The 18,000-nt window shown below is 49.8% G+C and overlaps 1 protein-coding gene across 5 annotated transcripts in view; it reads right to left on the bottom strand.

The window, feature by feature from the left end:
• LOC102462110 (transcriptional activator MN1-like) overlaps positions 1–18,000 on the bottom strand; it is a 140,600-nt gene that overhangs the window by 83,675 nt on the left and 38,925 nt on the right. Inside the window, exon 3 of one of the 5 annotated variants that reach the window (XR_012898985.2) lies at positions 16,741–16,872. The exons of 2 other annotated variants lie outside the window; for them this stretch is intronic. Coding sequence is in view for 2 of the 3 variants with exons in the window: in XM_089775120.1 (XP_089631246.1) it covers positions 16,737–16,933 (197 nt within the window). In the remaining variant the exon portion in view is untranslated. Of the gene's footprint in view, positions 1–15,812; positions 16,934–18,000 lie in introns of those variants that run through there. 2 more of the 5 variants (XM_089775119.1, XM_089775120.1) reach the window with 2 other exon arrangements.

Genomic DNA, 18,000 nt, shown 5'->3' with positions numbered 1-18,000 from the left:
TCCTATTTGTACATTCATGTCCTCTAACACACAGCCCTCAACAGATTCAAAGTTACTTCAAAGCACTCAATATGTTGTTCTGTTTTTAAAACAGCTGTGTCAGATGCAGATGAATCATCTGCTGTGTGCTGAAATAACTCCCCAAAGAGAGGCCTATGTATAATGAGCTCTCTGCCTAAAATCCGCATTAGGAAGAGTATGTCACACCCCAGAGTGTCACCATTTTGACTTGCTCCTGTAGTGTATTGCTTGTGGCTCCTAACTTTGTCAGACCATGTTTAAAAGTCTCAGAGGGGTAGCCATATTAGTCTAACTAAAAAAAAAAAATAGAAAACAACAATGGTTAGTCTCTAAGGGTATGTCTACACTACAAAGTTAATTCGAACTAACAGCCGTTAGTTCAAATTAACTTTCATAGCGTCTATACAGCCAAACCGCTAGTTTGAACTTAATTCGACCTAGCGGAGCGCTTAATTTGAACTAGGTAAACCTCATTCCACGAGGAGTAACGGTAGTTCGAACTAGGAAGCCTAGTTCGAACTACCTAGTTCGTGGCCCGTGTAGCCGCGCTGCACGGGGTTCGAACCAGCGGGGTTTTAAAAATGGCGGCGCCCCGCTTATGCAAATGAAGCCCGGGAAATTCAAATCCCGGGCTTCATTTGCAAGTGCGGTATGCCTACATTACCCTCCTAGTTCGAACTAGGGGGGTAGTGTAGACATACCCTTATAGTTCTAGCCTTCACAGCCTCCCGTGGCAAGGAGTTCCACAGGTTGACTATTTGCTTTGTGAAGAAGAACTTTCTGTTATTAGTTTGAAACCTGCTACCCATTCATTTCATTTGGTGTCCTCTAGTCCTTCTATTATGGGAACTAATGAAGAACTTTTCTTTATGCACCCTCTCCATACCACTCATGCTTTTATAGACCTCTATCATATCCCCCCTCGGTCTCCTCTTTTCGAAGCTGAAAAGTCCCAGTCTCTTTAGCCTCTCTTCATATGGGACCTGTTCCAAACCCCTAATAATTTTAGTTGCTCTTTTCTGAACCCTTTCCAAGGCCAAAACATCTCTTTTGAGGTAGGAGACCACATCTGTACACAGTACTGAAGATATGGGCGTACCATCGTTTTATACTTCCCCTCCTCCTTCTTCCCCTGGCTTCCCCCTTCCAGCTCCCTCCTCCCAGGTTTCCTCCTCCCCTCTCCCACCCGCTCTCTTCCCCTCTCCCACCTCCTTTTCCCAGTCTCCCCAGAGGTTAATCCCCCCCCCCCCACGCCAGTTTTGTTAAATAAAGAGAGTTTTTTGAACACACGTGTCCTTTATTTTGTACATCAGGAAGGGGGGCTAGGGAGGGGTAAGTGGAAGGAGGTAAGGGAGGAATGGGGCACGAGCCCCCGATGGGGAGGACTGGGGTGGCTCTGCGGGCTCCTTGGGGTGGAAGCTCTCCTGCAGGGTCTCCTGGATCCTGACAGCCCCCTTATTGGCACCCCCCCCCCCCGGATGGCAGCCTGTGGCAAGTGCAGCCGGGCTGATGGACAAGTGCTGTGATGTGCCGAGTGTGGGCACTCAGGGCACTCCAAGCCAGGACTGCTTTGCTGTCCCTCGTCGAGGTAGACAAGCAAGCGGGGAACCCCTGAGAACTGTCTGTCCGGGGTGGGGGTCGGGTCTCTTTAAGCACAGCCCTCGGCTAGCCTGAGACAGCAGCCCCACACTCTAAGTCCTAACCTGATGCCCTTTGGTTCAGGGTCCACTCAATGTGGACATGCTAGTTCGAATTAACAAAATGCTAATTCAAACTAGTTTTTAGGTCTAGATGCATTAGTTTGAATTAGCTTAGTTCGAATTAACTAATTTGAATTAAGTTAGTTCGAATTACTGCTGTAGTGTAGACATACCCTATGGGTGTGTCTAGACTACAGAGTTTTTTTTTAAAAAAGTGGCCTTTTTTCAAAAAAAAATGCCCCTGCGTCTAGACTGCTGCTGCATTCTTTCAGAAACAAATCAAACGAACGCGGCAGTTTTTTCGACCGCGGTAAACCTCGTTTTACAAGGAAGAACGCCTTTTTTCAAAAGTGCTCTTTCGAAAAAAGGCGCTATGTAATGCAAACTGTGCTTTTTTGAAAGAGAGCATCCAGACTGCCTGGGTGCTCTCTTTCAAAAAAGCGGCTTGCTTTTTCAAAAGTACTGGTTGTAGTCTAGATGTTCTTTTTCGAAAGAGGCTTTTTCAAAAAAGCCTCTTTCGAAAGAGGCTTGCAGTCTAGACATAGCCCAAGGTGCTACAGGACCATTGTCATTTTTTAAGTTTTGTCAGAGCAGTGTAAAAAGAAAGATCTAACAGGCCTTAATCCAGTCTGTCACCCCAGCAGGGCTGCCAATACTATCATGAAGGTTATTAAATATGGGGTAAAATCCTGGTCCCACTGACCTCTGGCAAAACTTCCACTGACCTCAATGTAGCTAGGATTTCACTCAAGGGAATTTACAGACAACCTGTGCTGCATACAACATAATGTTGACTCAACATGATGAGCACAGTGGTGCTAAAATATTCCCTTTCCCTGCAAGTGGGATGGTGCAGAGGAGAGACACTGTGGTTCATCCATTCAGAATGGTGGAAGGACTCCACTGAATAAACCAGTTAGCTGTTTACTAATCAATGTACACATACACTGAAGCCAACGCAACATACACTACCTCAGACTGCATGTTAGTGGGAAAGAAGATTGGTAAACTACTAAACTGATACTTGACAGTGGTCTTTCTGAAGGCTGGCACACCACAGCCTTCAGGGATATTGAGAGTGGAAAACTGAACCAAGCTTCTTCTCAAAACACTTTGAAAAAGGAAGTTATGTCCTTTCTGGCACCTGTACTGCTCTGTTTACTGAAAGATTTGTGCAGTAAGTTGTATGTCCACTGGCTCTTGTTTATTTAGACGGTCAGCACAGTGAAGTTTTCTGTAGTTTCTTTAAATGCCAGAATCCATACAGTCATATCCTACAGAATCAATGCTGTCAAGCTAGGCAAATTCTTAGATATACTCAGTGATTTTTTTGTGATGGTACTGCCCGGTACTCAGTACCGGCACCTCCAGTCAGAGCTCAACAACTTTTCCCCTGGAGTACCAGCACCTATTTTTTTTTTTTTTACAAAAAAAGCACTGGTTATACTGTATATTGTATACCAAGGCAAGAAGCCTGAAAAAAGCTGATAAACTAAACATAAATTCGATGGTAAGTCTGTTTAAAAAAAATCTGTTTATGCCTTTGTGGATATCAGAGACAAAGAAGCAACTCAAAATCTGATTGTAAAATTAGCCTGAGTCAGAGGAATTATTTAAGGGAGGGAGAGGAATTATTTAAGCTCAATACCAATGTGGACAGAAGAACAAATGGATAGAAGGTGGCTAGTAGGAAGTTTAGACTTGAGATTAGAGGAAGGTTTCTAACCATTAGAGGAGTGAGGTTCTGGAACGGCCTTCCAAGGGAAGTAGTGGGGGCAAAAGATCTATTTGGTTTCAAGATTAAACTAGATGGGTTTATGAAGGGGATGGTTTGATGAGATAACATGATCTTGGTAACTAATTGACCATTCATTATCAGAGGTAAATACGTCAATGGTGGGATGATAGGAGTTACTATAGAGAACTTTTCCTGGGTGTCTGGCTGGTGAGTCTTGCCCACATGCTCAGGGTTTAGCTGATCGCCATATTTGGGGTCGGGAAGGAATTTTCCTCCAGGGTAGATTGGCAGAGGCCCTGGAGGTTTTTCTCCTTCCTCTGTAGCATGGGACACGGATCACAGCTGGAGGATTCTCTGCATCTTGGGGTCTTCAAACTATTTGAAGGCTTCAATATCTGAGATATAGGTGAGAGGATTATTCTAGGAGGGGTGGGTGAGATTCTGTGGCCTGCGTTGTGCAGGGGGTCAGACTAGATGATCATAATGGTCCCTTCTGACCTTAAAGTCTATGGCTGTGTCTAGACTGGCAAGTTTTTCCGGAAAATCAGCCACTTTTCTGGAAAAACTTGCCAGCTGTCTACACTGGCCGCTTGAATTTCCGGAAAAGCACTGACGATCTCATGTAAGATTGTCAGTGCTTTTCCGGAAATACTATGCTGCTCCCGTTCGGGCAAAAGTCTTTTTCCGAAAGACTTTTGCGCAAAGGGGCCAGTGTAGACAGCACAGTACTGTTTTCCGCAAAAAAGCCCCTATGGCGAAAATGGCGATCGGGGCTTTTTTGCGGAAAAGCGCGTCTAGATTGGCCACGGACGCTTTTCTGCAAAAAGTGCTTTTGCGGAAAAGCATCCTGCCAATCTAGACGCTCTGTTCCGAAAATGCTTTTAACGGAAAACTTTTCCATTAAAAGCATTTTCGGAAAATCATGCCAATGTAGACGTAGCCTATGAGTCTATGAGTCAGATTATTGCTAATTATACACATTCTTCAGTTCTCCTTGAGTAAAGAGGCAGCTGTGCTAAAAAGAGTTAAACTTCTCTGGAACACATCTCGAATTTCTCAGAAACTCAGGGACTGCAGCTGAAACCGCCCTGACTGCTCCCCTGCCTTCCTGCAGTCTGACCCCTGACATTTCCACTCTGCTTCTCACTGGCATACAAACTTACCCCATACACAAACAAACAGGCTGGAAAGATAGGAGAATAGGAGGAGAAGAACAGGGATATCTCTCTCAAATTTCCTTTAATGCCTGTAATAATCAGAAACTAACTTGGGTGAGGAGTAGTTTAGCAGTAAAAATCTGCAGCATGCCTGGCTAGACATTTAATCCTGAAAGGGCCCCTTTCCCCCTTCTCCTTCATAAGGGTGGTTCTCATGATATAACAGTTTAAAGACACACTGGGTACTTTTTAGTATTTCACTTAAAGAACCCCAGGGAACAAAAATCCCTGCTCAAAACCTTACCAGGATTTAAAGAATTTATCAAATGAGATTTAATAAGCAAACCCTAATTAAAGGATTATTTTCACATTTAATTGTATTTAAACCTATGCAGCAAAATTCATACTAATCAGATGCATTATTACTCTGGCCTAATAAAAATATGCAAATACAGAAGTGTCAAACACACTGTGGTGCCACAGGCCCCATACAGGGTCTGGGTCCCTTGCCATTTTTAGTAGAAACCCTGTTTCTGAAAAGTTTATAGTACAGGCTCTAGTGCAAGGATGTTAAATAATGATTAATTTACTAGTCGAGTAGTCGACGGAATTTCCATCAACTACTCGACTAGTCGATACGCACTTCCGCATTCCTCCTTTGAAATGTACAAGAGGCCCAGCAGGCCTCTATCTGATAGAGGCAGCAAGGGGGGGGGGGGGAATCGACTAGTCGACTTGACTATCCGATAAGCATTTGCTTATCGGATAGTCGGCTAGTCCCTATCATCCTTACTCTAGTGGGTCTAGTCCAGGGCTAGGCAAGATATGACCTGTGAGCCAGATCCGGCCCGCCTAACAAGTTGATCTGGCCGGCAGACTGCATCTGACTGCTTACTATTTATGTCCTGCCGCTAGTACCACAGAATTTCCAGGAGGTGGCTCAAGCAGCAGGACCCTATTTAAAGGGCTCATGGCTCCCAGTCGCGACGCTACCCTGGCAGGGGCCAGAGCCATGAGCCTTTTAAATAGCCGCAGCAATCCCGGGCAGCTGCCAGGCAATGTGGTAGCAGCAAAGCTGGGAGCTGCAAGTCCTTTAAATAGCAGCAATTTAAAGGGCTTGAGGGCCCACATTGCCTGGCAGCCACCCAGGGTTGCTGCTGCTATTTAAAAGGCTCGGGGCTCTGGCCCCTGCTAGGGTAGTGCTGGCGACTGGGAGCTGCAAGCCCTTTTAATAGCTGCAGCAACCCTGGGCAGCTGCCAGGCAACGTAGCAGTGGTGGGGGCCAGGGGCCAGGAGCCGCAAGCCCTTTGCTGCTTTTTTAATTCAAAGCATCCCGGCCAGGCAATGCTGAAGGAGGCTAGCCTCCAGCCCCACCCCTTCTGCTGGACACCGGAACCGGCCCATGACCATGTACCAAAATTCGTCAAGCCCCCCCCCTGCAAAAAAAAAAAACTATTGCCCATCCCTGTCTAGCCCTAATGCACTCATAGTGCCTTACTGTTTTCAATGGTCTGGCTTACCCATACCACCACCCTATTAGCCCCACCTTTATGGAGCCAATGGACCTGGAGCAGTCACAGACCCTGGTGCTTTCTATTTGCACAGAGCTGAAACTTTATACACCAACTCCCACCTGAAGGCTTTTTTTTTTAATATTAAAACAGAAAATTCTTTAAGAGTTTTATTGTGGCTTCAGATCATTTGTTGATCCTACCTGGATTTTAAATAGGCTTGACAGTATTCAATTTATATAGAATAGTTTTAACAGATAAAAATCAACATTTATTTTTAAGCTTTTTTATTGTTAGCTTTGTGATTTTTCACAATTCAAAGTTATGGGTTTTAAGGTTTTTTATTTAATTTTACATTTGCATAAAATTATGGGGAATCAGACAATGGAGGGTCAAAATAATTAATGACAACTGACATTGGTCATTGAAAAAAGTTAGCTTTATAACCATTAACATACAAAATGTCAACATTATATGCCAAAATATACAAAGCAAATATCCTTAAATGCTGAAGTCCTCAAGCAGCATTTTTCTTTACTTTGCTTATATGTAAATTTTGATGGTCACCAATAGACATATTTTGTCAGCCTGCATGTGCAATTAAATTGCTATCTATCGATGTTTACAGTAAAAAAAACCTGACCCTTCCAAGCCTAGTTTTAAAACATTGTTCTCTTTATTTTTAATATAAGTTTCATGCTGGTGTAGGAGGCCAGATTTCAAGCCATGGAACAAGAAACATCACACAACAGACAAATTTCTCAAAGCCCTTTATCACCAGTTTGCCTCACCCCTGACCTGGAGGGACAGCTAGTTGGGGGGGGGGGGGGCGGTGGTTCAGATTCCTTGGCCCATTCAGTCTTCAGCCTCTGCTGAGACTGCCAACAAGAGTATCAATTAATGCCCATCTTTGTAGTGGCTTTGTGATGTGCACACTTGTCTAAGAAGACAACAGACCAACAACACATTTCACATAAGTCAACAAACATGATTCAGATGTAATCTAGTGATCTCAAGGGGAAAGGTCCTGTATCCCATACCCAATCCTTTGAGCCACACAGTTACCCTTGAAAAAAAACACACACACAGATTTGAACTCTGACTACAGTTCCTGGCAGGTACAAGCTTGCATGCATCACTCTCAAGGGACAAGCAGATGACTCACAAGACTGCAAAGCACATTAATTTTAAGTATTAGAGTTGGCCAAAAAGCAGGGGAGAAGTCACCAAAATCTAGAATGTCAGTGTTCTGTTTGGCTTTTCTTACACAACATTTTGCTTTAGATTTCCTCTACAAGGTGGCTGCACAAGTGCTAGTACCACTGGTGTTGGGAATGGAATTGGGGGGGGATGACAAAGAGAGCTGTGCAGTGATATTTAATGCATGTTGTCAGAGTTGATCCCCACTCTGGCACTCCAAGTGCAGAAGATGGGGGCCCACAAGAGACCTTTAAAAAAAAGCCTTGCCTCTACAGGTTCTGCTTATAAACCCCACTCCCATAGTCACCAATTTACTGACTTCGGGGGGTAGCTGCCACCATCAAGTGATTTACCCTAAAAAAACAGGGGGAACACTTGAATCCCAGGGCTACCCCAAGTTCTTTTACCACAAGAGAGCTTGAAAAACAAACTGCAGTCTCTGGTAGCTGACCTCTCGGTCTAGGCAAGCAGACATGCACACACAGACCCCCTGTTCCTTCCAAGGACACGAGAATCAAATCATTGCCTTAAAAGGGTGATTTTTATTACAAAACAAAAGATGTACGTGATAAAGCATACTTGGTTGCTAGGTGTTACAGAGCAACGAAGTAAAACAAAACACAGAGAAAATCTCTAGGAACAACTCTTAGGGTAAGTCTACACTACAGCGCTATTTCGAATTAACTTATTTCGAATTAGTTAATTAATTCGAAATAACACATCTAGACCCAAAAACTAATTCGAAATAGCATTTTTCTATTTCGAAATAGCGCGTCCACACTGATTGGACGCTGGGTTGCATTTAAGGGCAGCTGAAACCGGCTCCAGCAGGGCATCAGGTCAGTAGTTGCTTTGTGTGGCTGCTGTCTGAGGCTATCTGAGGCTTGTGCTTAAAGGGACCCCCCGGACAGTCGGGGTATGTCTACACTACAGAGTTAGTTCGAACTAACTTTCATAGGCGCTACACTAGCGCTCTGCTAGTTCGAATTTAATTCGAACTAGCGGAGCGCTTAGTTCGAACTAGGTAAACCTCATTTTACGAGGATTAAGCCTAGTTCGAACTAGCTAGTTCGAATTAAGGGCTGTGTAGACCCTTAATTCGAACTAGTGGGAGGCTAGCCCTTCCCAGCTTTCCCTGGTGGCCACTCTGGCCAACTCCAGGGAAACTCTATGCCCCCCTCCCAGCCCCGGACCCCTTAAAGGGGCACGGGCTGGCTACGGTGCCCGTGCCAGGTGCAAGCCTGCCAGCACCCAGCCAGCAGACCCTGCACCTGGCACGGATCGAGCCAGCCACCCGATGCCCCCCTAGCCCTCCCCCTCTTCCCGAGACCAGGCTGGCGGCTCCCGGGAGCTTGCCCGGGACCGCAAGAGGCGGGCACCTGCCTGGGCTAGTGCGGACATTGTGGACCTTGTCCACGATCTCCGCACTAGGCACAGGAAAGTGGCCGTCTAGGGCAGGAGAGCTGCCAGCCTGGCCACCCAGGAGCAGGAGTGCATGAAAATCAAGGGGGTCCACTGAGACCCCCGACCCTGAGCCCTGAGCTTACAATGGCCGTCCTGGGTCAGACCAAAGGTCCATCTAGCCCAATAGCCTGTCTGCCGACAGCGGCCAACCCTAGGGACCCTGGAGGGGATGGACCGGAGACAGTGACCAAGCCATTTGTCTCGTGCCATCCCTCTCCAGCCTTCCACAAACTTTGGGCAGGGACACCACTCCTACCCCCTGGCTAATACCACTCCATGGACCCAACCTCCATCACTTTATCTCACTTCCCTTTAAACTCTGTTCTAGTTCTAGCCTTCACAGCCTCCTGCAGCAAGGAGTTGCACAGGTTGACTCTTTGCTTTGTGAACAAGAACTTTCTGTTACTAGTTTGAAGCCTGCTACCCATTCCTTTCCTTTGGTGTCCTCTAGTCCTTCTTTATGAGAACTAATGAAGAACTTTTCGGTATGCACCGTCTCCACCCAACTCCTGCTTTTAGAGACCGCTATCCTGTCCCCCCTCCGTCTCCTCTTTTCTAAGCTGAGAAGTCCCAGTCTCTTTAGCCTCTCTTCATATGGGACCTGTTCCGAAACCCTGATCATTTTAGTTGCCCTCCCCTCTCCCAGCTTCTCTCTTCCCCTCTCCCACCTCCTTTTCCCAGTCTCCCCCAGTTTTGTTCAATAAAGACAGATTCCATTTTTGAACACAATTGTCCTTTATTTTGTACATCAAGAAGAGGGGCTAGGGAAGGGTAAGTGGAAGGAGATGAGGGAGGAATGGGGCACGAGCCCCCGATGGGGAGGACTGGGCTGGCTCTGTGGGCTTCTGGGGGTGGAAGCTCTCCTGCAGCCCCCCAATTGCCCCCTCTCCCCATATGGCAGCCTGCGGCAAGTGCAGCCAGGCTGATGGCCGAGTGCTGTGATGTGCCCAGTGTGGGTACTCCGGGCAATCCAAGCCAGGACTGCTTTGCAAGCGGGGCACCCCTGAGAACTGTCTGTCCGGGGTGGGGGTCGGGACCCTTTAAGCACAGCCCTCGGCTAGCCTGAGACAGCATCTCCACGCTCTAAGTCCTCCTCTGATGCCCTGCCGGCACTGCTTCCGGCCATCCTTAACCCCGCTTCAGGGTCCACTTAATGTGGACGCGCTAGTTTGAATTAGCAAAACGCTAATTCGAACTAGTTTTTAGTTCTAGACGCGTTAGTTCGAATTAGCTTAGTTCGAATTAACTAATTCAAACTAAGTTAGTTCGAACTAACTCTGTAGTGTAGACATACCCTCAGTTCTCAGCTTTCCCACTTACTTGCCTACCTCGCCGAGGGACAGCAAAGTGTTTTCCCCTCTGTCTTCTTCGGTTGTTTTCTTATGGGACACCGCAGCACTTGGCACCACAGAGCCAGAGCCGCCCCTGGCCAGTCTGGTGCTCATGCTGAATGTGTTGCTGCAAGCCTGGCAGCAATTGCTGGAGGCTGCCTGGCACCTTCTGCTGCAGGCCAGCCCCCTGGCCCTCCCCCTGCTCCCTCTGGGGGCCCTGGAGGAGCGGCTCCTGGATGCCAGCGTGCCCCGCCGCATCTGGCGTCTGGACACCAGCAGCGACTGGTGGGACCACATCGTCCTGGAGCACTGGGGAGACCGACAGTGGACCCAGAACTTCAGGATGAAGAAGGACACCTTCCTGGAGCTCTGCGAGTGGCTCGCCCCTGCTCTGCAGCGACGGGACACTCGCATGAGGCCCGCCATCCCCCTCCACAAGTGGGTGGCCATCCCCCTCTGGAAGCTCTCCATGCTGGACAGCTACCGATCCGTCGGGAACCAGTTCGGCGTGGGGAGATCCACCGTCGGAGCGGTGCTCATGCAGGTATGGCACTCGCCGGCCACTGGGCCAGGACGGGGGGCTGCAAGGAGGACTTGGGCTGCCCCAGGGAAAACAAGGGGCGAAGGTGGTGTAAGTGCCCTCCCCGGGGTGGGTCAGTCTGTCCCAGCCACGCTACAGACCGCCCACGGTGGCCAGGATTGCAGCGGGGGTTGCTCCTGGGAGTGGGGCGCGGGGCAGTGGCAGGGAACGAACAGTCCCAGTGACCCTCGGTTTTGTGTGTCTGTCTGCAGGTGGTGAAGGCCATTAACAGGGTGCTGCTCTGTAGAGTCGTACGCCTCACCGATCTGGACGTGGTCATCCAGGGGTTCGGCACCCTCGGCTTCCCCAATTGCGGGGGGGGGCAATTGACAGGACACACATCCCTATCCGCAGGGGCAGATGACAGTTTTGCAGGGCCCCGGGCAGCATAATTCTGCGGGGCCCCCCCTTTGCCACGGCACCCCATTCGCCCTGCCCTATATCCGCCCCTGCCCATCCATGCCCCGAAACAGCAGGCCTCCCTTTACATAAACAGGAAGGGGTATTTCTCGGTGATCCTGCAGGCCATGTGTGACCACCGGGGCCAGTTCACGGACATCAATGTGGGCTGGTCCGGCAAGGCACACGACGTGCGGGTGTACCGCAACTCCTCCGTGTGCCGGAGGCTGCACGCCAGGACTTTCTTCCCCAACCGCCACATCAGGGTCAGGGATGTGGACATGCCAGTGTGCCTGGTGGGGGATGAAGCCTACCCCCTACAGCCCTGACTGATGAAGCCCTACACGGGACACCTCAGCCTCTCCCGGCAGACCTTCAATGCCAGGCTCAGCAGGGCCTGCATCGTGGTCGAGGGGGCCTTCGGCCGACTGAAAGCACGGTTTAGATGCCTCCTCACCCGCCTCGACCTCTCCCAGCACAATATTCTGCACGTGGTGGCAGTGTGCTGTGTGCTCCACAATTTGTGTGAGAGGAAAGGGGAGGCTTTCCTGCCAGCCTGGATGGCAGAGGCTGACCGCATGGCTGGCCAGTACACACAGCCCCACACGGCTGCCAGCTGGGAGGCCCTTCGGGGGGCTGTCTGCATCCGGGGAGCCCTGTGGGAGAGCTTCCAGGCGGACGAGGACACAAAACAATGTCTTTATTTCACATAACTGCGGTGGGGGGAGGGGGGCAATGAGAGTGGGAGAGGGGAGGGGGGAAACCTGGGAGGAGGGAGCTGGAAGGGGGAGGCAAGGGGAGGAAGGGGGAGGGGAAGCTCAGGGTTGGGGGTCTTGCTGGCTCTCCCGTCTCACAGCACTGCGGGTGCGGGGGCATCGGGGGGGAGTGGGTATGGAGGGTGGGGCAGGAGGGACGGGGGGTGCAGAAGAAGTGGGAGTGGGAGCAGGGGTGGGAGGAGGAGTGATAGCTGGGGTGGCCGCAGGGGCTGGAGCAGCAGGAGGCAGCAATCGGTCCGCCAGGGCCTGCAGGTGCACGCAGAGGTCATGGCCCTACTCTGGGAGTTCCCTCAGGCTCTCCCGCTACAGCTGCAGGTCCTTTTGCACCAATTGCTCCTGGCTGTGGACCTGTCGTCCCTGCAGGCGCAGCTGCTGCCTCTGCAACTCCTCCTGGTTGCGGGTGCGCCTGCTGGCCCGGGTGCGGGTGGCTGTTCCAGGCAGGGTGGTGCGCCCTGCACTCGCAGGTGCTGTGGCTGTGGTGAAACAAGAGCAGTGGTCAGTTCTCCCTGGGGACACAGTGGGTGAAACCCAGCCCCCCTCTGCAAGGCGAGGACGGCAGGTGTCTGCACCATCACGTCCTGCTATCCCCGGGAGTGTGAGCTGGCCCAGGACTGCACCCCAGCCCCTGTGCTGCCTATAGTGTGGTGAGGTGGGGGGGGCGGAGGGGAGCTGTTCCCTGCCTCTGTGTAGAGGGGGCGTCTGGAGGGAGGGCAGTGTGCAGTGTCACTCCCGGGGGTAAGGTCCCTGGGCTCCCCACCCCCCGCCCTGCATAAGGGGACCGTGATGTCACTCACATGTGGAGGCCTCCCCAGCCTTGGATGAGGCTGCTGATGGGCTCTCCGGTTCAGCTCGGGATTCCTGTATGCAGGGCAGGCTCCCTGCAGGCTCCTGGCTGCTGTCGTCCTCCTCCTCGTCTTCCCCTGTGTCAGGGGCAGGGCCCTCTGCCCCGGGGTCAATGGTAACTCATAGACTCATAGACTTTAAGGTCAGAAGGGACCATTATGATCATCTAGTCTGACCCCCTGCACAACGCAGGCCACAGAATCTCACCCACCCCTCCTAGAATAATCCTCTCACCTATATCTCAGATATTGAAGCCTTCAAATAGTTTGAAGACCCCAAGATGCAGAGAATCCTCCAGCTGTGATCTGTACCCCATGCTACAGAGGAAGGAGAAAAACCTCCAAGGTCTCTGACCCGTCTGACCCCCCCAGGACGCGGTCCAGGGCGTCAAAGTGAGGGCAGGCCTCCAGGTCAGCCCCTGGTTGGGAGGCCTTGGTATAGGCCTGCTGCAGCTCTTTAATTTTGCTGTTCACCTGCTCTTGTGTCCGCATGTGGCCTCTGGTGGCCAGGCTGGCAGACATGCAGCTGTAGACGGCCACATTCCTGTGCCGAGTGCGGAGATCATGGGCATTGGAGGCCTCCCCCCAAACCTCAATGAGGCCCACGATCTCCGCACTTGACCAGGAAGGTGCCCGCCTTTTGTGGCCCCTGGCAGGCTCCTGGGAGCCGCCAGCCTGGTCCTGGGGAGCGGTGGAGGGCTGGGTGGCAGCGGGTGGCTGGCTCATCCTGTGCCAGGTGCACGGTCTGCTGGCTGGGTGCTGGCAGGCTGGCAACTGGCACAGGCACTGTGGCCAGAGTCTGACCCTTTAAGGGCTCCTGGGCTGGGGGGGGAGCAGACGAGTTTTCCTGGTTGTGCCCAGAGTGGCCACCAGGGGTCCCTGGGAAGGGCTGGAGGCCCCCTATTTTGAATTAAGTGTCTACACAGAACTTAATTCAAAATAGCTATTTCGAATTTGGCATTACTCCTCGTAGAATGAGGTTTACCAAATTCGAATTAAGCGCTCCACTATTTCAAATTAATTTCGAAATAGTGGTTTGCATGTATAGATGCTATTAAAGTTCATTCAAAATAACAGCTGTTATTTCGAATTAACTTTGTAGTGTAGACATACCCTTGGGAATAATTGCTTATTTAATTAACTGATAGTGGGAGCTGTGTGAGGGTGGGACTGGAGAACTGCCCAGGGACAGGGACAGGGGCTTCTCCCCCACACACTCCACCCCCCTGCACCCCCAACCTCCCTTTTCCCTAGGGTCCCCCCCGCTCCAGGGACTGCAGCCCAAGAGCGCCATACCTGCATGAGTAGGGCCCTGACGATTGACTTCCCCATGCCAAACTGGTTCCCAACAGATGGGTAACTGTCTGGAGTGCTGAGCTTCCAGATTGCAATGGCGACCCACTTCTCCAGGGTCTTGGCAGAGCACTGGGGGGAGGGAGTCTGGCACACAGCTCCAGGAATGTCTTCTTCCTCATATGGAAGTTTTGGAGCCACTGCTGGTCGTCACACCAGTCCATCACCAGCCGGTCCCACCAGTCGGAACTGGTGTCCAGCCACCAGAAGTGGCGCTCCACAGTGAGGTGCGTCTGAAAGAGCTGCGCTCCCAGACACATGTTGAGGGTCTCCTTGAGCAGCTCAGGGTTGTGTTCCTGCAGGGCCTGGAGGGCAGCCTGAAGAAACTGCTGCAGAAACCTCAGCACGACAGTCAGGGGCCGTTGCATGCCCAGAGGCAGCTCCAGCTCCATAGCAGGGAGTGCTGTGGTGTTCCAACACAGGGCAACAGACACACACAGTGGTTCTGGGGGGCCTTAAATGAAAAATGGTGTCCAATCAGTGTAGACGCTCTATTTTGAAATAGCAAATCGCTATTTCAATGCGGTTTTTGCGTGTAGAAAAAAAAAAGCCGGAAAAAAAGCGGCGGCCATGTTTATTTAAATCCGCGGGGGATATTTAAATCCCCCGCGGATTTCCCTATGCTGACTTACCTGATTTGCATCCCTTTTCCGGAATTTGTGGCCAGTCTAGACGTAGCCTTAGTGTGTACAAGACTCTTGGAATGTACTGCTATATACAGGGCAGATTGTTTTTTAATTTATTTTTAGTGAATGTACAATTTCCTCCCCATTGGGTTTGAAGACTGATATAAGATGTTGAATATAGTATTGTTGTCACCTCAAAAAAGAAATAGTACATTTTGTCAAGCTTAGGCAACATTTTTCTTTTGTTTGAGAGATATGCCCAGTTGGAGACTATACACACTTTTACTATTAAGAAACTAAAATAAATCAGATAACAAATGCTCCAAACTATTTTGACTATGTTTAAGTAATTGAGGAATAATGTTTTTTATTTAAATTTACAGTTGAGTCTAATAAATGTGAACAGGACCCCCCAGATCTCTTTGCATCTGATCCTGTTCTCATTTAGATCAATGGCAGAATTCTCATTGACTCTGATGATATAGGATCAGACCCTTTGAATATAGGTGAAAGAACAAAAACTGAATTGAGGCCCACCATTGGCCAAAGGTAAGGAAGTTAATAAAGACGCTGATGGCAGAACCTCTGCAACAGAGCTGCTAGTTCTTATAAAATTTACAAAAAGATGCATTTTCTAAGCAGTATGTGGATGTTAAATCCACTGTTGGTTTAAAAGCCTCATACTGAAATATTTCAGAGGGTGGTGCTGTACAAAATAAGAGTCTCTTTTTCTGTATTTAATGTATCATAGGAAAAACAATTTGCAATTAAATCATAGAATCACAGAACCATAGAGCTGGAAGAGACCTCAGAAGGTCATCGAGTCCAGCCCCCTGCTCTGGGCAGGACCAATCCCAACTAAATCAACCCAGCCAGGGCTTTGTCAAACCGAGACTTAAACACCTCTAGGGATGGAGACTCCACTACTTCCCTAGGTAACCCATTCCAGTGCTTCACCACTCTCCTAGGGAAATAGTTTTTCCTAATATCCAACCTGGACCTCTCCCACCACAACTTGAGACCATTGCTCCTTGTTCTGCCATCCCCCACTACTGAGAACAGCCTCTCTCCATCCTCTTTGGAACCTCCCTTCAGGAAGTTGAAGGCTGCTATCAAATCCCTCCTCACTCTTCGCTTCTGCAGACTAAACAGACCCAACTCCCTCAGCCTCTCCTCATAAGTCATATGCTCCAGCCCCCTAATCATTTTGGTTGCCCTCCGCTGGACCCTCTCCAATGCGTCCACATCCTTTTTGTAGTGGGGGGCCCAGAACTGGACACAATACTCCAGATGTGGCCCCACCAAAGCCGAATAAAGGGGAATAATGACATCTCTGGATCTGCTGGCAATGCTCCTCTTAATGCAACCTAATATGCCATTAGCCTTCTTGGCTACAAGGGCACACTGTTGATTCATATCCAGCTTCTCATCCACTGTAACCCCCAGGTCCTTTTCTGCAGAACTACTACTTAGCTGGTTGGTCCCCAGCCTGTAACAATGCTTGGGATTCTTCCGTCCCAAGTGCAGGACTCTACACTTGTCCTTGTTGAAGACAAGACAGACAACTGAAGATTCGATTTTCACAGCAGATATTTCGAGACACTGCCTAAAGTATTCTGTTTATGTAGATTTTGATTTTGTGAGACGTTTGCAGCTTTCAAGTACATTTACTCATGTTCTTTTTAAATAATGAATGTATGTTAAATATAGACTGTGTGTAAATAATACACATCAGAACATTGCCAAACAAGTTTAATTAAATGCTTTTTTCTCTAAGCCTGAGTCATGAAAATCTGCTTGAAGCAGGGAGCTTTTTCCATTAGTCCCACTCCTAAAACATAATATTGTTCTCTATTGTGATATTCAACCACCTTTATTGTAAAAAGAAAACGTTAAAAGCATTACCATGAGGTCTTATTTTCTATTGCCTGAGACTGGTTATTTATGACTATTGCATGGTTGCCAGAAAGGTTATAATAAAATAAATCTGCTTGCTTGTCTTATGAATACCAACATCGATGGAAGAAAAAAAGGTTACTTACCTTCGTAACAGTTGTTCTTTGAGAGGTGTTGCTCCTGTCCATTCCATGAAGGTGTGCACATGTAGCGAATCAGCAAGCATAGTGCTTTGGCCGCGTGACAGGGCATCCCAAGGACGACACCAAGCAAGAGTCCTGAGCCAACAATAACAACATCTGCCCGAGTCAACAACCTTCGAGAATGCTGTGTTTGGGACTGTGAAGAAGCACAGTTTATGAAAAGCAAGATGTGGACTTTTGGGACATTTGAGAGGGTATAAAGATAGTTGTGATCTTGCAATAAAACGATTTCGTGCTTGCACCGGCCCGAGTCCGTGCCTTCATACACCACAAATGGCGCCCGATACAGGGCTTGAAGTGAACGAGTGATTCAAACCGGTGGTGTACCCGCGGCTGGACGGAGGATAAGTTGTTGAGAGGAGCTCCTGAAATTACTGACATCACCATTCGCAGGACGAACAGGTGAGCAGCCGCGGACAGAATAACAGAATGGGGCAGTCTGCCACGAAAGAGCAAAAACTGCAGCTTGAGATCTTGCAGCGCATTGTGAAGGAACAGGGGTTTAAGGTTCCCCCTGTACAGCTGGTTCAGCTGTTGGTTTGGATACGAGACCATTGCCCGTGGTTCCCGGAAGGGGGTTCTTATGATTTGACCTTCTGGGAGAAGGTGGGCAAGGAATTGAGAACCTCTGAACATCTTGCATTATCCCTCCCAAAAGGGATCATAGTAACGTGGCGAACTGTTTATACAGCCATACGGGCATTGCATCCCGCCGAGCGGGTCCTGAAGGAAGCGTCGGCAACATTTGATCCCAGGCCATATCAGGACCCAGAGGATCCCTCGTCCCCTCCCCCGAAACCCCCGGGGAGGATTGTGAGCCAGTGTACACCACGGTCCCGGTCTCCCCGGAGCCTGACGACTTGTGCCTCGGCCCTGAGGACAGTGAATCTGAGGACGGCGGGCCCGAGGACCCCTTTGACACAGGGACGGCGGCGGTCGGCGTAGGGCCTGACTCGTACCCACCGCTCGAGCCCGTCAAGGCCCTGGCGGCATCTGCGCCGACGGCGGAGCAAATTTTACAGACTCAGAGGCTACGAGCTGTTTCTCGGTCCTCGATTGTAGCCCCTCCGCCATTTGCCCCAGCATTAGCTCCCGCTTCTTCATACAGGTCCGCAAGCCACACGGTCGCTCCATATGGGCCCCCCTTGGCGGCGCCCTCGCATAATGAACAGGCAGGGGTTTTATCTGAATGCCGATGTGAGG

Source organism: Pelodiscus sinensis, chromosome W, assembly GCF_052426305.1.
Source record: "Pelodiscus sinensis isolate ZL-2025 chromosome W, ASM5242630v1, whole genome shotgun sequence".
NCBI classification, from domain to species: Eukaryota; Metazoa; Chordata; order Testudines; family Trionychidae; genus Pelodiscus; species Pelodiscus sinensis.
Note: the sequence above shows the minus strand (reverse complement) of the source record. Positions and strands in the feature narration are given on the sequence as shown.